Source organism: Pelmatolapia mariae, linkage group LG17 (genome assembly GCF_036321145.2).
Source record: "Pelmatolapia mariae isolate MD_Pm_ZW linkage group LG17, Pm_UMD_F_2, whole genome shotgun sequence".
In the NCBI taxonomy this organism is placed as follows: Eukaryota; Metazoa; Chordata; class Actinopteri; order Cichliformes; family Cichlidae; genus Pelmatolapia; species Pelmatolapia mariae.
The window spans coordinates 13145758-13162431 of NC_086242.1; the positions used below are offsets into that span (position 1 = coordinate 13145758).

Genomic DNA, 16674 nt, shown 5'->3' on the forward strand with positions numbered 1-16674 from the left:
ACATAAGCCAGAACACACTTCTCACACTAATTATTACCATAACCGTTGTTGCCGTCACTTTGTCTCTCTACTCTTGGTATATTTTTTTGACCTCTGCCTTATGTTCCCCCTTTCAGGTCAACGTGACAGTGGACTACATCAGAGCAGCTACTGGTCCAGGAGAAGGCACGCCTGCCTTCCCAGAGCGTACCTGTGCTACAGTCACAATTGGCGGCATGTAAGTCATGCACCACACTGAGTCACCTGCTTTATATTCTTTTCTACAGTTTCAATCCCCTTTTCCATTAATACCTACTCGGGTCGGTTGGCCACGGTTTTCAGGGTTTTCCATTAGGTGATCGTACCTGGTACCAGGTACCTTCTCCCCTGGGGTTCCAAGCGATCTGAGGCGATCACCAGAGTATGCCACCGATTGGCTAGTCAGTGTCATCACTCGATGAATCATGGCTTCACATGGAAATGGATACACAGAAACAACACTGTGGTCCCAGAGTCTCACGAAAAGCCACAGTATGAGAGGTATATTGATGCCTCGACGTCCACCTTTGTTGTGGCGTTCGCATTGTGTACTAATTATGTCACAGGACACGCTCGGCCACGTTACTATAACAAACCCACACACATTAGGGGGGTACTCAATTGCAATGGAAAACGAGTTGAGGCGAGCCCGGCCGCATCGAGTCACGCCGAATCAATCCGAGTTGGTACTGATGGAGAATGGCTCGGGATAATCCAGCAATATGAAACAAGAAAGGCTAAGTAAAACATGGAAGTATAGAAAAACTGCATTGGAAATCAAAATACTTTAGGTTTGTTCAGTTGTCTTTAGTGTGCAGTAGGAGACCACTGAGCCACCCTTATTGGGAGATCACACAGCATGTAATTTATCAGTGTAAATGATTTCACTAACACATTTCTATTTTGTTAGTACAGCTGCTTCCCTATTAAACCCTTTAAAAGTCAGGTTAATCTGTTGTAAAATGACACAAAATATTCATTTTAAAATTCATATTACTCGTAATCTCACCATCAATCATAAAGTAACCTGAAAGTGTTTCTTTGTCTTTTAAGTTCATATAAAAAAAAAAAGAAGAAAAAGGTCACCTCAGTGCAAGCAATTATTTTCTATCTACAAACTCTGCTTTGAAGGAATTCGGGTCATCTGTCTGAAACATGTATTTTACACAGTACCAAAGATATAAGCACTATTAAACTGCTCAGAGGTTCAAATTTAATCAGAACCACTAAAGAGGCGCTTTAATGCCGCAGTGCTTGAAATGAAATGTCAGAAGCCTGTTCTCACTCAAAAAAATAAATAATAAAAAAAAAAAGTTAAAAGCCACACTTATCTTCTGGTTCCCTCTGTTTATATCACTCAACACATAAAGCGTCATCACATGCGCACATGGAGACGTAGATGCCTTCTTTTCATCAAACCAGCTGTCCTGTGTTTGGTAGTACATGTCCGTACAGAGGTCAGATCAAACCAGAACCAGGAACTCTGCTTCAGATGGAACAGTTGGTGAGGCTCCCCATGAGGCCTGAGGTCAGGGCCTGATTTGGTCAGCGGGGCAGAGGATTTTGACCTTGTATGAGCTATTCTTGTGGTAATGGACTCGAGACTCAGTAGCTTGTTTACGAAGAATTGTGTTTTGCTGGAAACTTAGCGGGTGGCTATTTGTTAGAAATCACTCCACGAGACACTCGTGCACAGTACACTTAAGATCTAACAGTCTTGGAGAACTTTTGGAGTCTTGTGTGAGTTAAGATAGTCTAAAGTGCTTCCATCGTTTCACGTCATCCAATATCAATTCGATTATAAGACCATCTGTTGAGGGGCCTTTTGTTCCCTTTGTCCGTGAAAATGTTTTTCTGTGGCTTTGCTTCTGGTGTCGCTATTGCTTGCAGAAAGTAAAATGGGGATCAAATGCCTAAAACCTTTTCATACATAGTTTAAAGATAAAGATGATTGCTTCCAGGTTATCGCCCATTTAGCTGCATTATTTCCAACAGCAGAGCTTTAAAATATAGAAAAGGAACCGTTTAACTGGCATCAACAAGGGCTGAATTATTGCGTCAGTCCCCATGCCTGCACCATGTTGACAAATACTCTGAAGAGTTTCTTTCTGTCCCTTCATTTCTTTCTCCCATGGTTTAGCTAGAACACTGATGTCCAAGGGCTAGCAACTAAGTGCTACATTAAGCAGCACAATGTCCCCGTCTTTCTGCCTTCAATCCTCTCTTCCCTACATCAGTATCACACGGTAGAAGGGGTTAGTCAAGTGTGCAGTGTCAACATTTAAGTGACCTTTGTTCGTAAGCAAACCCACCTTCTGGGATTTGTAGTATGCATTTTTTTCCCCCCGTTGAGCTAGCTCCCTTTAGAGCTCCTTTGTGAAGCCGAGGGGTTTTGTTTGGTTTTTTTGTTTTTAATTAAAGTAATCTTTCTTTCTCTGTTTTGTTTCCCAGCAACATAGCAGAGGCTCTCGTAAGTAAAGGCCTTGCCACAGTCATCAGATACAGACAGGATGATGACCAGCGCTCCTCCCACTATGACGAACTGCTTGCCGCAGAGGCACGGTGAGGAACACACGCTCCTTCACACAAAGCACTCTCCGTCTCCCTTTTACTTGAACTTAACGCTGCTGTGCACGTGGCATGAAGGGGGGCTGGGGGGGTCTTTGAAATGATTAATTCTCAGAAATACACATTTTTTGCTTCAAACGAAACATGCTTGTGACGCACATGTGTGCACTCTCTCTTTTGACCTTGACAGATTTTGCTTTTGTGAAATGTAGGAGACTTAAAAAAAATGACCTTGAGGCTTTTTTCCTTCTTCAGTTTTCTTTTGAATTTGCTGTTAAATGCTGCACTGCAAAGGTGAAGTAATTCAATTTTTCAGAGTGTATTTTAGCGTCACCACCGTCATAAGTTCCAGCGTGTCACAGCTATTGTTGCTTTTTCCTGCAGAAACATGTCATTACCCTCACATATTTAATCATGCATGCATTTTTGCCCTTTCCTTTTTTATTTTACATGCCAAGGGACATACACACACATCTTCCCATGTGCTAGACATTAAATCAGAGGCTCTCTTTACACAGGGCCTAAGAATAATTATATGGAGATGCTGAGGAGAGATTTAGTACAGGCTTTATTACTCTGCCACAGATTAGGATCTGCTTGCTATAGGTAGAGCAAATGCAGCCACAGCCTCTTGGTTTAACTCTTTCTCCTCTCTTTCTTTCGTGTGTCACTGCCCAGTTGCCCTCTTTTTCTCCTTTCTCACCTGATTCCCGCTTTCCTTCTTCCTTTGCACATTTTGTCCTTATTTCTGCACCTTAGCTAGTTTTGTCCTTCTTTGGTCTAGCTCTCCTCTTTTCCCATTTCCTTTTCTCTCTACCCCTTCTCTTTTTCTTCTTCTCTCCCTTTCTCTCTGTCCCTGGTGGGGTCCTATTAGAGTTGATGGGAGGTTTCTTTCTGTGGCCTTGACTTTATTTTTAGTTTCCACTGCACAAGACTAGTGGCCCAGAGCCTTCAAAGGAACCTCCTCCTGGCTGTTAAATGCACATGTATACATGCTCATATGAACGTACACAGTCAATCCTTAAAGGCAGTGCTTTTGCATCCCAGTGACCCAGTTGTGGCATGTTGCCCCCCCCCCCCTCGCAGTTGCAGCCTCAGGCCATCTTCATCTTATTTGTCCCTGGAGCTGCGGTAACCATCACTAAAAACTGCTAGCTGACTCTCTATAAAAGCATCTCTCAATTTCTCCTCATTTTCGCTGGTATAACTGTAATTTTTCTTCCATTATTATTCTTCTGCCATCATTTTGACTTTTCATCTCAAACATATAGATTATCTGGCTGAGAGGAGGAAAAAATCCTCCCACTAGTGCTTTCAGTTGTGCTGTAATGGCAGTTCAGGGAAAGAAAACTGAATGAATTTATATTCTACTTCACAAATCCACAGTAGCTCTCCATGTATCTACAGTGATGACAAAGAAAGAGCTTCTGTTTCTCCAGGTCTAATAAACCTCCAGCCTTATGCTTTTTCCATCTAATAAAGCCATTGAGCTATGCTTGAGAGACATGTGTTTATAGTTTAACCCTTTTACTGCAGGGCCATCAAAAATGGGAAAGGGCTGCACAGCAAGAAGGAGGTTCCCATCCACAGAGTGGCTGACATCTCTGGGGTGAGTATGTTTTTGTGTATAAATGCATACAGATTGGCAGATTCTGTGTAAAGCGGAATAAAAATGTGTGTACGCTGATTAACATGCAGTCATGCAGACTCATTTGCATACAACCTGAAGATACATCAGGCCAGTGATTCTCAGAAGACACTCTCTAATCCTTGACTCACCCCTATAAGTGTCCTCTAAAAATATGCAGCACCATTAATAGAATCATCAGCGAGACTTGGTCCTAGCTTGTTTACGTGTGCCCAGGGGCTTGATAGAGGCATCGTTTGGCTAATGAAGCCTGATTGAGAGTGCTTACCAAATGAGCATCAGTGTGAGGAAAAGTATTTCAGTATCAAGTGAGGGGTGATTGGTGCACTTCCCCCCCCCTTTTTTTCTTTTCTTTTTAAAAATCATGCATTTTTCCTCGCACAGTTTTTCAAATTTTTATGATCACGTCTTTCTGTCTTCTGTTCACCCTGTCGTCGCTGTCGCTCTCACTTTAATATAAAAATAGTTTTTTTGTATTTTAATCATTAAGGACATGTCGTTTTATTTATGTGGAGTTTATGGCAATCATCCTTTCATTTATGATTGTGTTTGTCCAATTACTTTTAAGTACAGGATTCAGACTGTGCAAAAATGGCTGTAATTGAAATGGTTAATTCTTCTTTTTGTTAAACCCTTTTAATTAAAGCTGAAAGCAATCACATTTTGATTGCCTCATTTGAAACCCATTGTGTGTATAGAAGCAAAATTCTTAACACTGTGCTTGTCGACTCCTCGTCTCTTATAGATTTTGACAAGACACTTAACGAGTGGAAACTGAACTTCAGAAACATTAACACCTCATTGTCTCTCTCACTTGTGCTATTGTAGTACTCTTGTTTGCTCGGGAGAGACATTTTGTTAAATTAATTAGTCTGTATTTCTTTTTTTTTTCTTACTCATAGATTCTGTATTTTTATTCTTGGACTCTAGAGTAGCTTTGCATGATTCACAGTTCAAAATAATGCCTATTTATCTTATAATGGGCTGTGATGCAGCTACCCAGTTTATTCTGTATCTGGAGACAACTGTGTTTATATAGATTTGGCCAGACACATACATTGGACACTTCAAGTACACCTTGCTAATGCCCGGTTGTACCCTTCTTATCTTCAGAACTACCTTCACTCTTTGGCGCAGATTCAACAAGATGTTAGAAGGATTCCTCTGAAATTTTGGTTCATTTTCACATGATGGAATATCACAGTTGGTGCAGATTTGTTCACCACGTCCTGGAGGTTCTCTCTCTCTGGCTGTGGAGGTCATTATCATGTTCAAGAAACCAGTTTGAGATGATTTGAGCTTTGTCACATGATCCATTATCTTGCTGGGAGCAGCCAATCGGAGATGGGAACACTGTAGTCATAAAAGATAATAAAGGGACCAAAGTGTGCCCAAAATTCTATTCCCGCACCATTACGCTACCAGCAGCCTGAACCACTGATACAGGGTAGGAGGGATCTATGCTTTCATGTTGTTTATACCAAATTCTCCCCTCCTGTCGCCTGAATTTCACAATAGGCAGTCAAGACTTGCCGAACCAAGTAACTTTTTCCCCCAATCTTCTGTTTAGTGAGCCAATGCAAATTGTAGCTTCAGTTACATGTTCGTAGCTGTCAGGAGCTGCCAGTGTGGTCGTCTGCTGCTGTAGCCCAACTGCTTGTATTGTCTCTTCAGATATTCTCTTCTGCATACCTTAAATTACCATTGGCTATTTAAATTACTGCTTTCACATGGAAGCTTTGTAAACCCCAAAGGTAGCAGGAAAATCCCAGTACATCAGAAGTTCCTGAATTACGCACACCAGCCCGTCTCGTGACTTACATCAACTTTCATCCCCATTCAGTCACCTTCTCCTTGTTTACATAGCTAAATGAATGAAGTTGCCTCCATGTGATTGGCTGATTTAGATATTTGTGGCAACGAGCAGTAGTTAAAAAGCTATACCTAACCAAGTGGCCAGTGAGGGTATAAGCTCTGCTCTAATGATGCATTTGAACGAATCATTAAAGCTCTTTAATGCCAACTGGACTTCAGAGTCTGGCTAATAAGTCATTAAGATGTGGCTGTGTATAACTGCTCTCAGATGTTTTGGTCTTCTACGTTGTCATCATTGTAGGCTCCCTGTCTCATTGTGTCAGCAGCACAAATAAATTACCGGCAGTCCCTGTAAAAATAATTATGACAGGGAATTGTTGTGCTGACTGAGCAGCTCTTATATTTCATCTGGGAGGTTTAATGCAATTCCTGCTTATAAACCTCCACCCAACTTAACTGGCTAAACTGACCACATTTAATATGTAGCAATGACTTGGAAGTGGTTGCACGGGGAGGTGCTCAATAATTAACTATAACAGTAGTAAGAAAATTATTATAGGCTACACAGAGAATTGCACATCACACTCGTTAAATTCTGTCCCATTAAGCACACAAAGGTCGTAGCGGTCCTTGCATTTTAGCGCGATTGTGCTCCATCATGTGTTTATGTGTGACATGCACATGAGTGCTGTGCAGAGCCCCTCTATAGCATTTCTGTCACTTTCAAATAAGAGATGCATGATTTGCAGCACCAGCTAGGATTGATGCCAGTGACTGCCAGTGGGCGTGAGCGCACGCGCGTGCATGCACATGCACCAGTTGTTTGGCTAGGCTAATGTAATGAGCATTCTAATAAAAGGACCAAAATAGCAACATTGCAACTCCACACCTCAGCATCCATCCACTTTCTTCACTCTGTTTTTTTTTTTTTTTTCCTTTTTAATTTGGTATACGCCTACATGCAACTGCGGACATACACGGGCACCCTCACACACACACGCACTCACACACTTCTTACACGCTTCTATACGTCAGCATCCTTTGGTGGTACAGGTTTACTGAAAGGGATTATGTACATTGAGTGGGATGCAGTCACAAATAGAGCAAGGATGGGTTTATAAATGTATTGTGTAGGAGATGTACAGAGGTAGTGGGAGGAGAGTAGATACAGCACTTGACTCACCTCATGCCTTTAAAGGTTGCATAATGAGGTCCTCTCCTTTCCCATGTCTCTTCATTTCTTTCTTTCTTTTTCGGAACCAAGTTAGACTGCACAGCCCACACACTGCAGGTGCTGTAAATGTGTTTGCGTGTACGAGCGAGCGTTCAGTTCTGACGTCTCCCACTGAGGGGGTTATTTTGGATTGCAGTGGGTGCAGTTCAGGTGGTACATCTTATGACTGAAGCACATACCCTTTACTCAAATACTCAAAAACCCCGGTGACACGCGTTGCATGGTTTTTCTCGTCCGTCTTTTCTGTTGCTGCTTTATGTCTAGTGTACCATTCTCTAAAAAAGGAACGGAATTATTGATATTTGTGGTTTTGAACCGCTCTGACCCTCGCATAAACTCGCAATAACAGTGGGAGAACACATGTTTTCGCTCTGACTTTACTCGTTTTAGCTCCGTCCTTTCCTCTGAGGCTTTGTGCCTACTCCCATGTCCACACTGCCACACACTGGGCCGTGACTCACTAGTCTGTTGTGCCTACATGCTCATGCCTGGAGTAGACGCATATTAAATAATTTTTTTATCGTTTACAAATCTTCCACCGCCGCTACATCACTGACCCGGCTTGAATACACATGATTTGGCTCTGCTTGTAATTTTGGCCCAAGCGCACCACTAAGCTAGTGACTCACCCTTGAGAACAGAGACTGAAACGGGAAAAGAGAGTATTTTTTTATTTATTTATTTATTTTTTGATTGGATGGATCTGATCGACGTGTAAAAATATCTGAATTAAGCACACACATTATGTTGTCTATTAACCTATTTACTCTGTGTCTTGTCTACATAGCTATTTCAAATTTGAAATGTTTTTTTTTTTTTTTTTTATTCCTTCTCAAAAAGGCCAGCTGTGACTTAAATTGGTGATGTCATTTCTCTTTCTTTCTTTGCTGTTCAGGAGACACAGAAAGCCAAGCAGTTCCTGCCCTTCCTGCAGAGGGCTGGCCGGTCAGAGGCTGTGGTAGAATACGTCTTCAGCGGCTCGCGCCTAAAGCTGTACATGCCAAAAGAAACCTGCCTCATCACATTCCTCCTTGCCGGTGGGTATCTTTTACCTTTCTGCCGTGAAGGTCATTTAATTTTGTGTCATCTAATTGAGTCACATCTGGGTCTTGGTGGGTATTAGTTTCTTCTGTGATAAAATTCCTTGCCATGTCTTTCAGTAACAGAGAAGAAATATTTTCATTTAGATTGCAGCCAGTGCAGATAGTCAGCGTCACATTAGGACACCGGATGATGCAGGGGGGCAAAGGTTTAGGCTCTTCCCACTCCTCTCAGCAGCCAACCTTGAGAGGGCACAGAGGTAGCTGGGTGTGTTCCAGCCCCAGCCCACCATCTTTCAGAACACCACTGTTGGCGTGAAACATGTGCCCCCTTTAGCCTCGTCTCCCCCTTCTGGTGTTCTGCCAAGTTTGAAATGGACTCCCTCTCTGCTCTCCACTTGGTAGTAATCTTCATTAGAAACTGGCTACTGTTTCAAGATAAAGTGAGGTTTAAACTCCAGGTTTTTAGTGCTACACTTTTTCTTTTGTGCTGCAAGTACAAAACCCGCCTTTTTGTTGTCCTCTTTTACTTTAAGTATGTGGGAAGGTCATGTTGTGAAAACTGCAGTATATGTTCAACCACAGTTAGGAAAAAAAGAAGTGGTAAACGAAGCATAAACTAACCTGAAAAGCAGCAACACAGAGAAGAATCGAAAATAAACAGAGCTGCTGCAGTTGCTTCATTGACTGATTAATCCCAATATATGAAACTAAACTATATACAGAAGAGTGACGAAGGGGAGAAAAACAGAATTTTGCTGGTTCTTTCTGCTAACATGTAAGGATGTGGTGGATTTCTTTGCAAATATCACAAATCTTTTGGTGTCTCAGATAATAAAAGTAAAAATACATGTGAAAAATATCCCACAGCTATCCCACAAATATCACTATTGTTTGACATTTTATAGAGAATAAAATTCAGAGATTAATCTCATGTGTTCTACCTTTTGTAGACCTTTATATTATTTTCAGTGAGAACAGCAGATGCAGATGGGATGAAATAGGGACTGCTTGATAGCAGGTCCAGTCATTTATTTCAGTTCCCCGACGGTGTTGACAGTTGGTGCTAGTAATAAAAACACAGAGACTGTATCTCTAGCAGCCACCAGTGATTTGTGCACCCTTCCAGATCATGGGTGGTAGCGAAAAGGCTTACCCTTTACACAGATAATGCTCTTTTTGCAATCAAACTGTGTTTCAGTCCATCTTCATTTCAGGCAGACATTTACTCGCTAAACAGTTCCTCTTCATTTCCAGTAGAACAAACACAATATATTTCTGTCAAGACAGCCAGATTCAGTTTAATTATGCGTGGCTGACTTGTTGATGCATTAATTAATTTTGTAATTTTGTGTCTGATTGTCTTGCGATCCACTGATGGCTTTTTAAATTGCATTGTTCTGTCCACTGCCTGCACCAGGATACATGTAAATGACCCCATCAAAAGAAGCCATCTGTACACAGGACTGTATGTTTGTTGTTTCGGTCTTGCTTTACTCACTAGCTAAATGCCCATAATGTAAACTCAGACTGATGTTTACATGGTATACTTTTGAAATGATTTTATTCAATCAAAGATTATTAGAAAATCTTAGGAACTGCATTAGTGCTGATGGGCACTGAGCAGACTTGATTAAAGCTGTTCCCAGAAGATGACCCATGCTGTCTTTAATACACACATTTGGTTGGATTAACCCTGATTGATAAAAATGATTCCTTTCCCTGCCTATTTAGTGTATTTAGCTTCTCTTCCATTTAGTCCTCTGCATGAATTCAAGAGCTTACATTAGGGCTGTGCGATATGACCAAAATCTCATATCCTGATATAAAACATCTATCGTCCGATAACGATATAAATCACAAAAATTTAACATTTTCTGTAAATTCTGTGAATCTCGGGTAGCTGAAGTGTTTCCAGCTGGGCGTCGTGTACCTGGAGTCGAGTGTTTTAACCGATGCATAAAACTACACATATTTAGACATAGGTTGTAACGGCCGCCGTTTCCTTTGTGAGTATTTATTACACAGCGTGCTGGGGGGAAAAGCCTGTTCTAACGTTTGAGTCTGTTTATTTTTTAGCACCTGGCGGCTCTTTTTTGCTTCTCATCCGTAAACACTCTGCATACATTTTCACGTGATTCAGTTTATTTTGAAAAGTCTCAACAGGATCCTGAGCTTTATTGTGAAAGGTTTATGTGGAATATAAACAAGCGGACATGCGATGGTTTTACCGTCGTTGTTGCTAACAACAACGCATAAAAACAGGCGCTTGTCCGTCAGTAGTGTGGTTATATTATATATAAGAGAAAGAGAGAACTTTAAGAAATTAATATAGCCACTACAGTGACCATCAAAACGATGAAAAAATATTGCCGTAAACACTTTATTTTGCGACACCACGAAACAAACGATAGCGTAAAATGAAACGATAGATGTTTTTATATCGTCATCCGATATATATCGTTATATTGAACAGCCCTAGCTTACATGTGTACTTATTCTTGTTGTCTCATTCCTATTCTGTTTCTTCTTTTTCATATTATTTTTCTCCTCATCTTTAATGGTGGGCACCAGTTCCTTTCCTCCATGTTGTGCATGGTTTTCTTTATGTGATAACAAATTTTAAACAGTTAGCCATACATGAAATGAAGCCCCACAGCACAAAGGACATCTTATTATCGCCGTACCTTTTAATCTCCAAGTGCGTCATATCTCTTTCCTCTTTCTCTTTCCTGTCAAAGTTATCTTGCAATGTTTTATTCGCCCATCTGCACCAAGGGCTGTGGAAAATGACACGCACAATAAATTGGCTGCCCTCAAGCCTGTCGTGTTTATCTGTGTATGAAACTGCAGGGGCCCTTTGGACCTTTTCTCTTCAGGCTATTGGATATTTGTGACGGAAAATAAAATTTGCAGAGGAAATCTTTATTCATTTTTCTGATATGTTCAACCAGTTTAAAAGGACTTATCGTTAATGTATGCCACGTAAGAGTCGTTCATAAAAGGAGATAATTGTATACATGACAAAAGCCTTTCTGGCACTAAATTGTGCAGATTTAATATTTATATTTTAAAGGTGTGCGATTGGAAGTTGTAACTTGATACTGAAATTAAACTCCTATTTATGCTGCATGGTACATATGTGACGTGTCGGAACAGTTACTCTAAGCCTTTATAGTCTATTATGTCTCATTACCATAACCATAAAGTTTTACAGCTGTGTCATTTTATGCTTTTGTAGGGTTAAGTATCGTCATTACTCATCACCCCATTAATTATGGATAAAAGGTTAAAGTATGTTTTCTATATGCCGAGTCCCCTTGTTTAGTAATTTGCTCTGAGTGCTATGTAAATATTCACTACATGCAGATAAAAAGGAAATGCATTCAAAGGATGCTGCTTTTAAAACATGCCCTGCATTAGTCATCTGTTTCATTAGCTGCATTTTCTTCATACTGTATTCATCAAGGCCAAATTTTTATTCTTTAACAGTGTTGTGGGAGGGCATTTAAGAACAAAGTGTTTACAGTAGCACTGCAAATGAAATCATCCCAAGGCAGTAAGTGATGTAACGCCGCAATTCAATATTACAATACCAAAACACAATTTAAGATCTCCCGGCCTGCTTAGCCAGCAGCATTTTTATTCTTTTGTTTTAGCCATACTTATTTGTCCCGGTTTAACACTGAACCCCGCTGACTACTGCAAGGAAATTGGTTCTCCAGCGAGGTGCCTCAAAAGGCCCGGTGTCTCCTTCCTTTTCCAGAGTTTTCCTTGATGTAGAAAGACAGTTGAGGAAACAAAGTACAGCAGCAAGTGAAGCCCATGCTTCAAACAAGACCGGAGGTGTGCTTCAGGGGTTGAAGGGGTAGTTCCCCTTTAGTCTCCTGAAGCACTTTGCCTTACTTTTCTTCTTCTTTCACTCTCTGGCTAGGCACTGTCACTCCTATATGTAAGTTTGATAAAGGGTAAAGGAGTCATCCAGTTTCTAAGAGATGGGGGTACTGTATAGGAAAGGGATTTAAGGGTGTGGTGAGGGGGTCTCGATGGATGATGAAAGGAAGAGCAGAAGTGAGATGTGGAGGCTGGAAGGACATGGAGGTTAACAAAAAGGGGATACAGTAAAAAGAAGACATAAAAAAAGCAATTCATGTAAGGTGAATGGGAGTAAAAGATGGTTTAAACAAAGGTAGACAAAGTGGTGAAAAGGATGTAAAAGTTTATTGTCTTCAGTGGTTTTCAGAGTTTGAGTTCAGAGCAGGTGAAGTGCACTTCCAGAGTTACTTGTTGTAAAGTTATGAGCAGCAGACTGTCAAAAAGATGAACCACCGATCAGACGGACACAAAGATTTCCAGTGTCAGCAAGGAACATTAGCCATCACACAGTGTTTGGTTTAGTGCAGACAAAGACTGCCCTAAACACCTGTGTGTTGGTGGTACACTTTAGGCATTGTCTGAGGGCAGATTTATAAAAATAAATAAATAAATAAATAAAAACAGGAAAATAAATGAGGCAGAAAATTTCAAGACACGCCATCTTAAAATGTTAAAAAAAAAAGGTAAGCATAATCCCAACATAGTTAGGAGAGTATGTACAATAAAATGCTGTTGTGCCCTTCACAGATATATTGGCTAATATTAGCTACTTGCCAGTATGTTGGTATCAGCATTTCTAGCGACACATAAATTAAAAAGGAAAAAACTAAAGAAGATATGGGAGAAACACACTTTAACCCGGTTATCAGCATGAAACAGTGATTTTCCTGATGTTGCATCACATGCTTGAAATATCACAAAAGCAACAGCATTGTCACATCATCTTAGTAAGATTCATGAAAAGCTATAACATTTTAGTGAAACCAATTTGTATCTGATAAGGAAAGAAAATATCAGCTAATATGTCTATATATTTTTAAATCACCAAATATTGGTATTGGTATCAATTTTAACAATGCAGTGGTGATCAGGCTTTACAATGGGTCAGGTAGATGGCTGCCCTTCCCTGAGCCTGGTTCTGCCGGAGGTTTCTTCTTATTAAAAGGGAGATTTTTCCTTCCAACTGTTGCTAAATGCTTGCTCAGAGGGGGTTGTTTGATTGTAGGGCTGTTCTCTGTACTAAGGTAGGGTCTCCACCTTACAATATAAAGCATCTTGAGGCGACTGCTATTGTGAATCAGCACTTTATAAATGTAACTGTATTGATCTGAAGGCCCCGAAAACACAGATAAAGACACTTGCTGCTATGGAAGCATGGTGGTGCAAACATGCTATGAAGAAGACCCTCTGCCTGTAAATGAAGGGACAGCATTGTTTATTGTACACAAACAAATATAAAATATAATTATACATACTAAATTTCCTAAATCCTAACATATCCATGTAAATCTTACACGGTGGCCGTTTAAGTCTTAACATACAGGAATTAGTGCTGAGTTAACGCGCTAGCACCGTGCAGCCGCGCGCACGGATTTGCCGCGTTAATGCGGTTATGGCGTTAACGTCATTTTAACGAGATTAACGCTGACAGCACTAACAGGAATATCAATTTTTGAAATAGAAATAGAGTAGTAATCTTAAAATTAAACATGAATGCTACTGTATATAAAATGTGTTACAACTTAAAGAACAATTGAGTTTAATGCGCGTGAAAAATAAATAATTTCGCTCCACTGTGGGTGGTACAGAGTTAACTTGTCTCTGGCCATTTTTAATACTACAACTCAGTGTTGGTGTTTCATTGTCAGATCAGATAAGCACAGACAAATCTACATGTCAATAGTTTTTAAGCTTGTTTACAATGTAAAGAACAAGGAACCAAAAAAATCCCCCTTTTATGATCTATTTTTACAACTAAATATCACAAATGCAATGTGTGCTCTAGAGGAACGGCTCTAACACTGCCTAAGCTTTGTCTGAGGTAATGAGGCCTTACATTTGAAAGCCGTGGCGAGATGATGGTGAGGCGGAAAGACAGATTGAGAGGATGAGAGAGAGTCAAACAATCCAAAGATTTTCCCTAATAGCACGCTCTCGTGATCTTACCATCAGCTGCCTGCACTCTGTGGCTTGGCCACCTGTGTGTGTATGTGTGTGTTTACCCTCGGGTAAACTTTGGCTTGGCCTTTTTGCATTAACGGAAGTGAAGGATGAGGTGGACATATTCAAATAGGAGAAATTTACCTTATAGTTGCACACGGGGAAGGACAGCAAGGATTAATGAGATGGAAGTTCTGATGAAAGGGGTTATTGAGGAAAGGATTTTAGAGCTGAATTCACACACACGCTTAGGCATGAACCCCCCCAAGCTTTTAGTTGTTTGTTTGCCTATTGCAAGGCTAATTATAACCTGCCAACAGCCTGTCAAAAATTAAGAATTAGTGACTTCATAAAATAAAATGATAGACAGTAATAGCATTCATACTGAGCTGCCTTTATCTTTTAAGCATCCATTTATACCTGCAGACATGCCAAAAACAGTACATCTGGCAGGGTATGTGTAAAAAGTCGAAGGCTAATCAGCATGCCGATTACCAGCTTAGGGATTTGTGGCGTGTTATTTGTTTGCATAAACTGCATGATGACACTAGTGCACGACAGCCACGAGAGGCACATGTCTGTAAGAAGATACTTGTCATTTTTCATCGTTACCAGTGGAAGAGAAGTTGATCCACCCCTGTGATCTCTAGTCACTTGAAAGCTCACCGAATTACACAGTATAGTTTTTGGGAGGAATTTTGACATTTTTGAAATTACGTTAACTTTGTTTTTGCCGTATGCTGTACGACAGGATCACTATTACCTTCATGTCTTCCTGTGAAGAATGAAATTGGTTCAAGGTCGTTAGCTTGGTTTATAACAAAGATTTAAAGCAGGGTAAATGCTTAGCTTTATATAAAAGATAGATGTAGCCACTGTGACCCTCACATTTGTTTTTATCCTGTTTTTGAATCTTTAAATGTGACATTTTGACAGTGTTTAGCTTGTTTGTTTGTTTTTTTAAGCATGACGATGAGCAAGGTTTGGATGTGAAGCAAATGAAACTGATCACTCATAAGTTACTTTTATCCTTTACAAACCTGCCAAATCCATTTTGCTGTAGTTAGGATAATAGTTTTTGTTTTGTTTTTTAAAGTAAGTTATTCTATAGTGAATATGAATTTAAACTAGAGACTGAGACTATAAACTCAGTAGGGTGGGTTTTTACTGAGGTAATGCATCAGGAGAGAAGTAGTCATTTTCTCTGTACTGTGCAAAAGTCTTGAGCCTCACGTCATTCCTTTGTATTTTGCTAGGAAAATGGAAACGAGATAGAAATAAAGTATAGAAGTATAAGTTCTAACAAACTGGAAAGTCAATATTTGGTAAGACCGCCTTGACATCTTAAAGTCTCTTAGGCAGGCTTTCTTGTAATTTAAGTAGTCTTTAGGAAGAATTTACAAGGCTTTTTGAAGGATATTCAACTCTTCTTTGGATGTTTGCTGCCTTTTGATTCCACACTGCATTAATATTGTTAAGGTCCAGGGTCTGGGGAGGTCAATCCATGACTATTACATTGTCCAGGTTTGCTTTTACTGCATCGGCAGCAAGTTAAAAATTTGAAAATTAAATCATTGCCAATTAGGCACTTTCCAGACATTTGACTGTACTTTTATGCGTTCCTAATTCTATTCTAAGCCCCAAACCACGACAGAGCCTCCACCATGTTTACCAGATGGCATTTGACCCTCACTTTTGTACTTCTCTCCTGATGTTGTCCATACTTACTGATGGCTATTTGGACCAGAAATGTTTACATTTGGATTAATCACTCCACAAGATCGATTGCCACCGATTTTCAGTTCCGTCCTTGTGTAATTTGGCATACCTCAGCCTTTTTTCTTCCTGTTTTCTTTCCTTGAGATTGGCTTCTTGACAGACACCCTTCAGAACATTTCTGATGATTCTTCAACAAACAGCAGATAAACAGACAGGTCCCGTGTCAGGTTTTTTCCCTGTTTCTTAAAGCCATGACTTTCAGATGCTGCTCATCTGCTGTAAAGCCTGGAGAACTGTTGCTCAAAACCACTTTACAAAATACAAAAAAGTCTGTTTACAGTTTATTTTGCTTTTAATGAGCCAATCTAAACCATATACAATCTGACTTTAATTCAAGCTCTATCTTTAATCTGGCTATTTTAAACTAGTGCAGTGGCCCCTTGGAAAGAATACAGGTTCAAAGCACTTGAGCAGTGGATTCATTTTTCAGACCTACAGTCTGTGGTTGTATTTTGTTTAGTATGCACAGCCCACACAGCAACACAAACATATGTTGAGGTTTTAATACCTTGGCTTTGATGTAAGCGACTCGTGAT

The 16674-nt window shown here is 40.2% G+C and overlaps 1 protein-coding gene across 1 annotated transcript in view; it reads left to right on the top strand.

Moving 5' to 3' along the window:
- The window catches only part of snd1 (staphylococcal nuclease and tudor domain containing 1), a 179297-nt gene that overhangs the window by 39908 nt on the left and 122715 nt on the right, over positions 1-16674 (top strand). The window contains exons 12-15 of the mRNA XM_063501056.1: positions 117-217; positions 2470-2580; positions 4123-4195; positions 8179-8320. Of these exons, the coding sequence (XP_063357126.1) occupies positions 117-217; positions 2470-2580; positions 4123-4195; positions 8179-8320 (427 nt within the window). The remainder of the gene's footprint in view (positions 1-116; positions 218-2469; positions 2581-4122; positions 4196-8178; positions 8321-16674) is intronic.